The sequence below is a fragment of the Zootoca vivipara genome, chromosome 12 (assembly GCF_965207765.1).
Source record: "Zootoca vivipara chromosome 12, rZooViv2.hap1.1, whole genome shotgun sequence".
Taxonomy (NCBI): domain Eukaryota; kingdom Metazoa; phylum Chordata; class Lepidosauria; order Squamata; family Lacertidae; genus Zootoca; species Zootoca vivipara.
In genome coordinates, this window is record NC_142595.1 from 32,369,549 (window position 1) to 32,383,236 (window position 13,688).

At 39.5% G+C, this 13,688-nt stretch overlaps 1 protein-coding gene across 1 annotated transcript; it reads right to left on the reverse strand.

Moving 5' to 3' along the window:
- Nucleotides 1-766: 766 nt before the first annotated feature.
- On the reverse strand, nt 767-13,688 carry LOC118095432 (vomeronasal type-2 receptor 26-like). The gene is made up of 8 exons (XM_035136681.3): nt 13,281-13,688; nt 12,779-12,858; nt 9,100-9,318; nt 8,327-8,618; nt 6,098-7,002; nt 5,725-5,914; nt 3,622-3,748; nt 767-1,671 (listed from the first exon to the last, which is right to left on the reverse strand). The coding sequence occupies exons 1-8, from the start codon at nt 13,686-13,688 to the stop codon at nt 767-769; spliced, it is 3,126 nt and encodes a 1,041-aa protein (XP_034992572.3).

Here is a 13,688-nt window from a genome sequence, read left to right on the forward strand (position 1 = left end):
GATAAAGAAAGAGCAACTCCTTACGCAAGCTCTTCGGGCAATGCCTGTGGGGGTTCTTTGGTGAAAGCGAATGCATTGGAAACAATGAAGCTGTGAGAAGCTATGCCAACAAGGATGAGTCACAAGGACTGCTTATCCCCAAATGAACTGACCCAGACCAAGGACTGCTTATCCCCAAATGAACTGACCCAGACTGCTTATCCCCAAATGAACTGACTCATAACCTGAGGCCCTTCTTCCTGTGCCTGCTCAACAAGAGGTCAAGAGGGTGGCAAAATGAGAACAGGCCTTTTCTGCAGTGGAGAAAAGCCCCTGATTGTGGAGTGCTCTCCCCAGGGAGGCTCGCATGGTACCGTCATGATATATATTTAGGAACCAGGCAAAATCTTTCCTATATAACCAAGCCTTTGGTCTCTATAACATGTTTACTTTGTAATAGGTCATGCACATTTATTGTTTGGCTAAATTCTCTTAGAGTATACAAGTTGCACAGCTCTCATCAAGATGTGTTATAGGCTCATGGGTTTCAAGATGACTTGCTCTAAATAATTCAGGTTTATGGTCACATGTATGTACATAATGAGATCTAGCTACAGAGTGCAATGATTTTTTTTTTAAGAAGAGAGAGTATGTATACATGTTTAAAAGAAAGAGAGGTCCAAAGAAAATTGAGATAGAACAGATTTAACAAGAGAATAATTCATAAGCAACCAAACAACCAAATAACCATTGGTTATGCAGACTAGAGCAAAACATACCCACACATTCATTCAGCTTTTCGTCTTATAAGCTGTTCCTTATCATTCAGTTCAGGCCTTAAAACAATGATATAACATTTAGGGGAAAAGATGCACCCCAGCACCCCAGCACCGGAGGCTAAGATAGAAAAGATCTCCACAGCTACCATGTACTTCCCCTTTGTGCTCAGGTAGGATGGAATAAAGGATAACCAAACACTGCAAAAGACCAACATGCTGAAAGTGATGAACTTGGCTTCATTGAAACTGTCAGGCAACTTCCTGGCAAGGAAAGCCACAGTGAAACTGGCAATAGCCAGAAAACCCATGTAGCCCAAGACACAGTAAAACATAGTTACAGAACCCTCATTGCATTCTAGAACAATTTCTACATAAGTTGAGTGCTTATCGACATCTGGGAATGGGGGAGAAAAGGCCAACCACATAATACAAATGGTTGCTTGAATAAAGGAACAGGAAAAGACAATGGAGTTGGCCAGCCTCTTCCCCACCCATTTCCTCATCCTGGATCCTGGTTTGGTGGCCATGAAAGCCAGAATCACTGTGATAGTTTTTGCCAGCACACAAGAAACAGCCACTGAGAAGATGATGCCAAAAACAGTTTGTCGCAGAAGACATGTCACCTTCTGAGGCTGTCCAATGAATAGCAATGCACAAAGGAAGCAGAGCAGGAGGGAGAGGAGGAGCATGTAGGTGAGATCCCGGTTGTTGGCTTTGACAATGGGAGTCTTGTGGTACTTCAGAAATGTCCCTAGCACCAAAGCTGTGATGGTTGAAGAGGAAAGAGAAAAACAGGCTAAACTGATCCCCAAAGGTTCTTCATAAGACAAGAAGCTTACTTCCTTCAGAATACATAAATCCTGTATTTTGTTGGGATAATATTCATCTGGACATTTAAAACAGTCATTCATATCTGAAGAGGAAGCAAAGAGTTATGAGGTTTATATTGGTGTGCCAAACAATAAAATAAATGTTAATCTCATAGATTAAGGTTATGTAATCCTGTCATCCCAAGCAATGATTTTCCTATGAGAATTTATCTATGAGATTTGGGCATTTTTGAATATATACAACAAAACCTCAAATATAGTGCTTTACCAAGGACAATGTTACACCAGGTCCTGATTTTCCTCTGCCAAGGCCTTTTATCATGAATGTTCAAGACATTTCATTAAAGCGTTCTGCTGGTTTTTTTTTCTTTACTCTTTATGCTTTGATTTAAAAATTCTTAATCAAAGGTGAATTAAAATGTAAACTTTCTTCTCAATGAATACATTGTGTTTTCTTCTCATTCCACACTCCTCTCTCTCTCTCTCTCCCTCCAGCTTTTGGAGAAGGAGAAAAGGACAGAGGTTGAAGAAGGATGAAGGCCGCTCCCTGAAAGGCCCTTTCCACCTGCCCTAGGGGGCGGGGTCCAGACTCACCCAGCCCTACTATGTTAAATATGTATTCTTCAGTTGACCTCCTTTGTAATGTTTTCTTTGAAATCTTTAATATAATATTTTAGTTTTCTGTTATGTTTCTTTGACTGCATACTCTATATTTTACTTTCTTCAAAATGTTTTATTTATGTTTTATTGATTTAATAAGTTGTAAACCACTTCAAGATTTTTCTTAAAAATATAAAGTGGTATAGAAAAAAAATAAGAAAGAGACCTCTGTGTATAGAGCGGTATATAAATTCAAAAAAATAAATTAATAAAGAATAATAATAATAAATTAAAAGGCCCGTAAGTGAAGAAGTGCCCTTTCACCAACCTTTGGACCACGTGGGAAACTCAACAAACCTGCTGCTCCTGGAACTGGATGTGCAGCTGAATGGGACACAACTGTAGACAGCCTGAGGTAGTACCACGCCCTCATTCCTTGTTATCAGGAACTCTTCTCATTGCAAGGCTTTTGTGGTTGAGCTGAGAGTTTGTTTAGACCCTAGGTAAGAACCCAGAGACTGGAAGGCAGTCATACCTTGGTTTGCGACCACCTCCGTTTGTGACCGCTTCCGTTTCTGACCACCGTGGAACCCGAAGTGTTTTACATACGGGTTCCGTGACACTCAGATGTGCAGAAGCGATCTGTGCAGCGCGCGCATGTGCAGAAGTGATCTGCACAGCACATGTGTGTGCAGAAGTGCTCTATCGGTGCTTCGCGGACGCGCAGAAGTGTGCATCGGGGAACGACCGATTTGGGGAGCAACCGGGGAACGACCGATTTGGGAAGGAACAGATTGCGGTTGCAAACCAAGGTATGACTGTATGTCAGAAGGAAAATGTCTCTCTCTCTCTCTCTCTCTCTCTCTCTCTCTCTCTCTCGTATAAATGTAACATTTTTATATGCAACTGTGTATCTTATATAAAAAAAGTTTCCAGAAGCCAAACCCCTTGTTCTCCTATTATGAGAAAACAGGATAGGGGAAGCAGAATATGTAACACAGACGGCATAAGCTTCCAAACCTATCTCAACTTCGCTATTGTTGAACCAATAAACAATTAGTCACACTGCAGTTGTGGACATGAATGAGACTTCAAGGAGGAGATTGCTTATAATCACAGAAACTCATACAAGGATGACAGGTAAAACCCACTCCTCTTTTTGCCTCTTCTGAGGTCCTGGGATGAAGTTGACGCAAAGAGGCCATGGGCCGATCAGGTCACATTTGACACAAGGGCAATTTTTTCCACCAAGAAAACCAGATTGGATTTTTGCATCTTCAACAAGGCCCTCTGCATCACTCGGATTTAGCATCCCCCCCATTTTTTTTAAAGAATAAAACCGTAACCATATTGTACACACATATTTATGCCTATTCTTATTCCTCTGAATTACTGGCCATCTGCTTCCTATTTCTGTATGTGATATTGCTTACCTATCTGGTCTGAAACCTTCCCTTCTGGACAGGGAGTGCAATCGTAGCAGCAAAATGGCTCCCCCTCCTTCATTTTCTTGCTTGAACCAGGACTGCAACTCTCACTGCACACAGAAATAGGCCTTGCCTAATCCATGAAACAAAGGAAAATATAGAGCTGGAAATCTTTATGGTTCCAGTAGAGGAGGCTCCTGTTACTGGAAAACTGGGCAGAGACCTGACAGGAATCCAACTCCCTCCCCAATCACCAAGGATGGCTCAGGCTTTCTCCTATTACCCACAAGCATATTAATACATTTTCTGCAACTGAGATGTTTTCTAGAGGTTTGGGTCCATCGTCCAGTCATAAAAACCACTAGCAGCAGATTCCAACCTGGTCTGCAGAGAGGGAAGACACTTAAAGAAAGGAAAGTCCTTAAACTATGACAGGCATAGCAATTGTCCATTCCTTTTATTCCCTTAGAAGCTAAAGCAGGAGAAGCCTCAAAGGCACACAAACAAACAAAAAAGCAGTTGCATGGCAGGCTTTTGACTGCCCACCATAAGCAAATAAGGACAATGTGTTCTTCAGATGATTGCTGCTCTTTGCAAATTTGCATAGATCATCCCATCCCTAGCTTGTGTTTGTGTCTGAGAGAAGAGAGAGAGAAATAGAGAGAAACAGGGGGGGGGGGGAGAGAAAGATTTTATTTCTTTTTCTTAACCAAAAGGTACAGGACAGGAAAATTCTAAATGGGTTTCTTGTTTGAAGAGGAAAGAAGTAAAAAGAAATGCTTATAGTTGCATTTTTAAATTGGCCATTAGTGAGGTGGTAGAGTTAGTGTGCTAAAAAGTGAAGTTCTGGTTTGATAAAGGCAAGCAAGAAATAAAGTTTTCCACTTGGTGAAAACTTTGGGAACAAAAGAGGAGATTCTACCTGGTTTTCTCACTTCCTTCATTTTCACAGAGCTGGTTTCAACCACACTGCCGAAGATTATTTCATAAATAAAATGAATAAAGGTTACATATACAGTGGTACCTCAGGTTATTAACTTAATTCATTCTGGAGGTCCGTTTTTAACCCGAAACTGTTCTTAACCTGAAGTGTGCTTTCACTAATGGGGCCTCCCACTGACGCCGCAACACCGGCACACAATTTCCGTTCTCATCCTGGGGCAAAGTTTGTAACCCGAGGTACTACTACTGGGTTAGTGGAGTTTGTAACCCAAAGCATTTATAACCCAAGGTACCACTGTACTTTGGTCCTATTGGTGGAATTTTGAATGTTTCGAATGAAAACAATCATAAGTGATATTCAAAGATGGAGTGCTCTGGGCTGACTCAATGAAATAAACGTGCATGACTAACTTTGGACTGAACCTCAACATCAAAAAACCCAAGATCATGGCCACTGGTCCCATCACCTCCTGGCAAATAAAAGGGGAAGAAATGGAGGCAGTATGAGATTTTACTTTCTTGGGCTCCTTGATCACTGCAGATGGTGACAGCAGTCACAAAATTAAAAGATGCCTGGTTCTTGGGAGAAAAGCAATGACAAACCTAGACAGCATCTTAAAAAGCAGAGACATCATCTTGCCGACAAAGGTCCATATAGTTAAAGCTATGGTTTTCCCAGTAGTGAGAGCTGGACCATAAAGAAGGCTGATCGCCGAAGAATTGATGCTTTTGAATTATGGTGCTGGAGGAGACTCTTGAGAGTCCCATGGACTGCAAGAAGATCAAACCTATCCATTCTTAAGGAAATCAGCCCTGAGTGCTCACTGGAAGGACAGATCCTGAAGCTGAGGCTACAATACTTTGGCCACCTCATGAGAAGAGAAGACTCCCTGGAAAACACCCTGATGCTGGGAAAGATGGAGGGCACAAGGAGAAGGGGACGACAGAGGATGTGATGGTTGGACAGTGTTCTCGAAGCTATGAATATGAGTTTGACCAAACTGTGGGAGGCAGTGGAAGACAGGAGTGCCTGACGTGCTCTGGTGCATGGGGTCACGGAGAGTCGGACACAACTAAACGACTAAAGAACAAAAACAACAACTTTGGATCTCAACCAAAGATCATCATTTGACATCAATGTTCTTTCCAAACTGGAAGTCTCCCTACCTTGTTAAACCGCCTTTGCCATGTTATAGCATCCTCATGAATGGTGAAAACCTGATGTGAAGAAGTCTGGGGATCCATCCTCCCAACTTTACTTTTATGAAAGGATTGGTTTAAGGAAGCAATCCAGTTAATAACATCCAACCCAACTTTCAACTCCCCATTCTGGTTAAAGGAAACCTCCTCTCCAGCACTATTATTAAATAATACACCTCTGAGGAAATGATGGAACTAGATTTTAAAAAGGAAATGAGAAGAAGAGGATGTGCATCAGTGTTACAAATATATTCAGTGTCAACGGTAGCACAGAAGAACAAGCAAGCAAACAAAAATCAAGGAGATAATATATTAAATGAGTCATGGACTATTTCGGCACCCATTATATGGGGCGCTACTGCAAGAGAAAATTAGCTTCATTACCTGCCATGGCTGTTGATTTTGAAATGACAACTGCCCTTGGTCCTTTAACATTCTTGATTTGAGTCTCCATGAGAACATGTCCTGAACAGCATGTGCCATGGCATAAACAGCCATGTAGATACTGTAGCTGTGGCCAATCATGTTCATTTCGAAGAAAGGCCCAGGAAGAGTCCTAACATTCTCATCTCCAGTGCAGATATCCCCATCCACATCTTCTGCACCTGCACTTGGGAATGAGCAGGCAAAGGCTTGCTGCCAGAAGTCCTTGATGAAATAATCTTCTTTTGATGTGGCAGGTTTTCTGCTGGCAGTAAATTGCTGAAATCCTGATATATCATTGGAGTGAATTGCGAAGGACAGAGCCCCATGGATTATTTCGTTATCCCAAGTCCTTTGATAAACGAGAGAAGTCAGCTCCACTTGGGCTGTCATTATCAACACTGTACCTTTTGGCTTAATATTCACATGTTCTTGCTCAGATAAATATGGAAGCCATCTCAGAAATATCATTGCATAAGATTCTCCATAGAGGACTATCACATTTGCTTTGCTACTCATTACTTTATCATATATTTTTGCACCCTGCTGTAATAAGTCTTTAAGATCAGTGACTAGAGATAATTTGGAAACTCTTTCTATAAAGGCAAAACAAATGCCACTAGAAGAAAACATTGGAACCACAGTTTGCACAAATCTTTCTCCGTTCTCAAGATCCATAGTAAGGAGTCCAACCCATGTCCACCTGAAATGCAGAAGTAAGAAGAGAATCCCCTCATACTGAAGGGCTTCCTGTGGGACCATTTGGTAGAACGAAAGGCCTGGAGTCTTATCCTTCATGACTGGAGCAGGGCTATATATGAGCTAAAAGGGATTTCAGAAAAAGAAAGAAAGAACAGGAATGGTTTTATGGATATATTCAGTCATTTTTATTCAACGTTTCAAGTTACCTTGTGAGGAAGGACCGTGTTGCTCCATTATTCAACACAAGATGCAGAAAATAATAGTACTGAAATACTTCTTGAGTCTTATGTGTTACTATAGCCAATTAGGCGTACGCCCCAAATAAAACAAGATTGGGGGCTCTCGACTGTCACTATAAGAAAGAGGAAGAAGGGTACCATGTTTCCAAGAAAAGCAGTGTCCTAATGTATTTAAACCCTGGACACTCTTCATTGCTGTATCTTTCTTTTTCAGTCAAAACACACTTCCCAGCTTTTCTTATAACATGGACTTGTACTCCCGGCATAAAGGTACACAGACACCCTTCTGCTCACATTTTGCATGCCCATGTTGATCCTATACTATGGCACCACAAATCCTTAGCAAATGCAAAATCCCTTCATAAAGACATCAATACACCCTTCTGCCTGCATTCCTGTGAACAAAATGTGGGCATTAACATCAACTTTATGTAGTACAGTCTAGTAGATACTCAGTACCATTTGTGGTTAATTTTAGCATAGTCCAAAGAATACTCATCAAAATGTTCCTTCAATGAGATTTATGTTCCACAACTTTTCACTCCATTTCTAAGAAGAACAATCCAAAAGCTGCCATTTTCAATTCCCATTCCATCGCCATCATTTCAATCTCTTCGGACTAAATTTGTGAGGCAATGATATTTACATCCCTGAGACTTTTTTACATTTCCCCGCAAAAGATTGGTGACTGAATGGGAAACAACCTGCATCATTAGCCCCTCTTCAAATTAAAAGTATTTATTTGCCCCCCCAATTGTATCAATAAATTCAAAACTGCATCCCCTATAGAAGAGTCTTGCTGAGGTATTTAAGCTTATGCTTTATTCACCACACCAGTTCAAATATTGTGGCCCACTCGCTGAACCAGAGAGTGAAATGCAGTCATACCTTGGTTTAAGTACACCTCGGTTTGAGTATTTTCAGTTTAAGTACTCTGCGGACCTGTCTGGAATGGATTAATCCACTTTTCATTACTTTCAATGGGAAAGTTCTCTTCAGGTTAAGTATGCTTCAGGTTAAGTATGGACTTCCAGAACCAATTACACTCATACCTCGGGTTAAGTACACTTCAAGTTAAGTACAGACTTCTGGAACCAATTGTGTTTGTAAACCGAGGTACCACTGTATGGCAGGCAATGGAATCATGGAAGGAAAACAACAACCTTAAATCCATGGTGCTCAGCACAGAGATGGATAAAGTATACCTGTGGAATTTTATAGATATCCAAGACGGTTGCAGCATGAAGAGAGGTTAGGGGGTCCAGTCCCCCAATGACTGCTATCAAATGATGATGGATGTCACATTTGTAGTTGGGGACCAATCTGTCTGGGCTGGACGTTAGCAGCATTGTAGCATGATAGGTCCCTTTTGCAATGAAATAGCTGTCAAATATGTGGAAGCCCAAGGTGGTATTGGGTAAGATCTGAGGGTTGTCATTGATCTCCTTCACTGCAAATGCCAAGGCCAGGATGTGCTGGTAATTCTTAGTCACCACGCTGAAATGAGAATTACATTTTGTACTAAAAAGATATCTCTCATTTTATAAATCACTATTATTGCCTTCTCATCATTGTTTGCATTATGAAATAGTACAGTATTTTAAGCCACATTTGTGGATGCAGTCCAGGGTGGTGTAGAAAATTGTGTGGTTGTTTTGTTTTTTAGTAAACATTATAAGAAGCCTGGAACATATAAAGGAAGAAAACGAAATCCATATGACTGTGATCTTTTTCCATGATAAGATTGACAACAACAGATTTCAAAATTAATAGATATGAAACTATGCTATGCAAGCCTAGTCAGTGAAAGAAATTTATCTTTATTATGTTCGCTTATCTTGTTATGGGGAACCTGGAACATCCTTAATTGCAATATTTATACTTTCCTATGTTGAAAAATCAGGATTCCACAGCTTTCAGTATTCAGAGAAAGAAGCTAAGAAAAACAGAAAGAGATAAAGAAAGAGCAACTCCTTACGCAAGCTCTTCGGGCAATGCCTGTGGGGGTTCTTTAGTGAAGGCTAATGCATTGGAAATGATGAAGCTGTGAGAAGCTATGCCACCAAGGATGAGGTCTCCTGACTGGTGATACTTGTGAAGTGGAGGGTGTGGCTCATGGATATGACACTTCACAATGTGAGTCTTGCATGTCATTTCAGGAAGCAGTGCCAGCAGCAAAATAACAAAAGTTGCCATCCTGAGTGGGAAAGCAAATCTTCACTTGAGAAACATGACATTCTATGCACAGAAAACTCCCTTATTTCAATGTCAGCAGTTGCAGAGGCTGATTTAAATGTTTATTCAGTTTTTAAATAGACCAGAACTCTGAAGTATAAACACCACTAATCTCTAATGGTAGTTATAAATTCTAGTGTGTAGATTTTATAAATAACAACTTTCAATCCCCCCCGTTTGAATTTCACAGGGGGTTCAGCATGCAATGTAATTAATTATAGTCATTGCTATAATGACAGAGGGAAATAATTACAAAGTCATGTTTGGGGTTCCTCTGTGAAATTGCAGAAGGAAACTTGTTTGTTACATCTGAAGATTCCCCTCGGCATCCACCTACCTGAGTGTCAAAGGATGCTTTGGCTTGGATGAGAAAGACAGGAATGCTTTAGATGTATAACATCATAGTTTGGAGTTAATGTACACTGAAACATGTACACTCAAACCTCTGTTTACGTAACCCTCTGGTTACATAAACTTCAGGATGCACACACGGCAAACCCGGAAGTATTTTACCGGCTTTCGCTGCGTGCGCATGCGCAAAAGCAGTACTCAGGTTATGGAAACCTCGGGATCCAACCAGACCTCCGGAATGGATCCCGTCCGCAACTGGAGGTACCACTGTATTAGGAGATTCGGGTAGCTAACCGTGTTGGTCTGACACTGTTGAAATAAAAATAAAATAAAATAAATTGTCCACTAGCACCTTATAGACCAACTATGTTTGTTCTGGTATAAGCTTATACGAGAACAAACTTAGTTGGTCTATAAGGTACTACCCGACATATTCTTATTCCTATTCTTATGTATTAGGAGCACTGTGCTGAAGATTTGTTTTTTAAAAAACAGAAACAACATGTACCAAGCTTTAGTCTTACAATACATTACATATATATAGTACAACTCTTAAACTAAATTGAAATTTCAATCATGTACACAAACAAAAAGAAGAAGAAAAAACCATATACTCATCTTTTCTTACATAATTATGAACCTTAAGCTGTATTTATGCTACTTTTTATGCAGATATCAACAAAGATTATTAACAAAGATTATCAACAAAAATATCATAAAGACTTTGGATTTCCTGTCAATTCCTGTTGTATGATTTTATTCTAATAGTGAATGTACCTACCATTATTAATCTATTCTTTATATATTCTCTAATACATTCTTACAGCAATTTGTACCATTGCTCTTATTTCACATATCGTTCTTTATCCAAGGTCAATCAAATGCTGCCATAGATGAAAAACCTCTGGTATACTTTTGTACATATCTCTTATATTTATCCCATTTTTGTGCAAATTCTTGTCTTGAACTTAGGCTGTTGGTCAATTGTGCCATTTCCACATATTCTTGTAACTTATTCTGCCAATCCATTATAGTCAGAACATTTTCCTCTTTCCAGTTCTTTGCTACTAGTGTTTGGGCTGCTGCTGTAGCATATAGAAATATTTTTCTTAATTTTTTTGGGATATCTTTACCAACAATGTTTAACAAGAACACTTCTGGCTTTTTAAAGAAATGTTATTCCAAAGATTTTTTCCAGCTCATCATAGACAAAGCCCAAACACTCTCCCATTTTTCTACATGTCCACCACATGTGGTACATGTCTCCATTATGTTCCCCACACCTCCAGCAGTTACTTGCAATATTTTTATAGATCTTGGAAAGCCTTGATGGGGTAAGATACCATCTATACTGCATCTTTAACATGTTCTCTTTAATATTGTAGCACACCGTAAAATGAATAGTTGTTTTCCAAAGATTTTCTCATTGCATAGACAGGCGGAGTCCCCCTAAGGCGACTCCCGAGTGGAATAATGACTCAAGACAACATGCTATGGGATTAAAGTTGCAGTGGAAATTGGAGTTCTTGGAAGAGTCCAGAAATAAATGATAAATTACAAGAACTCAGGCCAAAGAAGGATGATTTCAAAAGAGTATCTTCACAGAGTTTTAATAAGGATAAATTCCAGTAAACATCAACATCAGGACAAGGCCCTGTTTCAATTATTCTTCATCAGCTGGAATGTAGAAAGTAAAATAAACCTTAGAATAGTTCTCCTTGTAATGAAAAATCATTGAACTCTCTAAACATAAGTTTTACCATATATAGAGGACAGAGATTGTATTTAAATGAACATAACTTTCATAATTTTCTAAAGACAAAGATATAATAACTTTCATAATTTTCTAAAGACAAAGATATAATACTTGTAATAAACAAAAGTAGCTTACCACAGTTTTACAGGTCAAAGTGTACCAAATGTGTTTGCCTTACTAGCTCAAATTGTTTGCTGCACTTAAATGGTAGAGGAAACGAGGTTATAACAGAATTAAAGAGACAGTATTACATCTAGGCATACTAAGAGTGTTAAAATAATTTAAAGGCATAGGGTCATAGTTAAGTTCACTGTTGTTTCAAAATGCAAAGATGATTATAGAAATGATGTGAAGTCTAGACTGTTGTTCAAGCCCCCTGGATGTAATGTGTTGAAGAGATGGATAAATTTGGATTCCTGTTGGAGAAGGAGTCTGTCATTGTTCATACTTTGAAAGCGGGTTTGCGGCAATGTCCAAATTACAAAGAATGAGAAGTCATCCTCTGTGTGTTTAAATCGAGTATAATGTTCAACTAATGGCGCCTCCAAAATGTGATTACGGATTCTGGAGCGGTGCTCGCTTATTCTAAGTTTGATGGGCCTAGAGCATTTTCCAATGTACATTTTTTGGCAAGGGCAAATCCATGCATACATACAGTTTTTTGTGTTACAGTTGCTGAAATGTTTGATGGTGAACTTAAACTTAGAGTGTTGATCAGAAAACTCCTTTACCTGTAAAGAATATTTGCATACATTGCATCTTCCACACTTGAAGTGACCTAAGGGAAAATCTTCTCTCATTGTGGTTTTTGGGAGTATATCTGATTTCACCAAGAGATCTTTGAACGATTGTGTTTTTTTGAGTCCGAAGAGAGGTGGCTTTTGACATCCAGGAATGTTGGAAAGTAAATGCCAGTGTTTGTAGATAATGGCTTTAATCGCCGGTGTACGAGATGTATACTGCAGAGTGGAAGTGATACGACTATTATTCACCTTGTCTGGGCGTGGTTTGAATAAATCTTGCCTATTTATCTTTTCCGTTCTTCTTAGTGCTTCACTTAGTCTTTTCTGTGAGTATCCCCGTTGGACAAGGGAAGCAGTCATCTTCCTTGCAGAAATGTCAAAGTCTTGGTGTAATGAAGAGTTTCTTTTCAATCTTAGAAATTGGCCGTACGGAAGATTCTTAAGTAAATGAGGTGGGTGGAAAGAAAATGCATGAAGCATGGTGTTGCGGTCTGTGGGTTTGTGAAAGACAGTACTTTGAGAAGTTGATGGTTGTCTCGAAATACTGTGGTATCTAAGAAGTTGACTTGTACATCATGAATGTTGCTCGATAGGCGAATATGAGAATCGCAGGTGTTAATTCATTGTACAAAGTTCCCAGCCAAATGGCGGTCTTTCAGAATCATAAAAAGATCATCAATATAACGGTAATATTGGAGAATATGTGATTTAAATCTATCATGTATATGTTGGCGATGGAAGGTGCGCACGCCGAGCCCATAGCCACCCCTTTCACCTGTAGATAAAACTGATCCAGATGTCTGAAGTAATTGTGATCCAGAATGACATCAAGTATATCAATGAGAAAATGAGTGGGGGGCTCTTTCACAGTTCTTGAATCCAAAAGTTCCTTAATGATCTGTCTAACTTCAGGAAGGGGGAAATTTGTGTAGAGGGATTCTACGTCCAGAGTAAGTAAGCATGCTGATGCTGGTATCACTTTGTTTTCAATAGTTTTGATGAATGTCTTTGTGTCCTTAATGTAGGACAAGGTATCGATTGCAAAGGGGTGAAGGAATTGTTCAATATATTTACATAGTGGTTCCAGTAATGACCAGACACAATAGGTCTGCCCGGTGGTTTTTCTAAGGATTTATGGATCTTAGGCAGTATGTAGAAAACTGGAGTGCGCGGGAAAGGATTGAGTAAAATTTTTGCAGTTTTTGAATCAATATAATGCAACATGATGGCTTCGGATAAAACCATATGTATTATCCGTGAGATATCCTCCGTTGGATCCTTATTTAGAAGTTTGTAGAAAGAGGTATTGCATAGTTGTCTGTCAATTTCATTTAGGTAATCATAAGAGTTAAGGATCACTATTGCACCTCCTTTGTCAGCGGGTTTAATGACGATATTGGAGTCATTAGCTAGATTGTGTATTAGTTGTTGTTCATAGGTTGTGATGTTCTTTTGAAGTTTGGGTGGTCTTTGTTTTTCCAT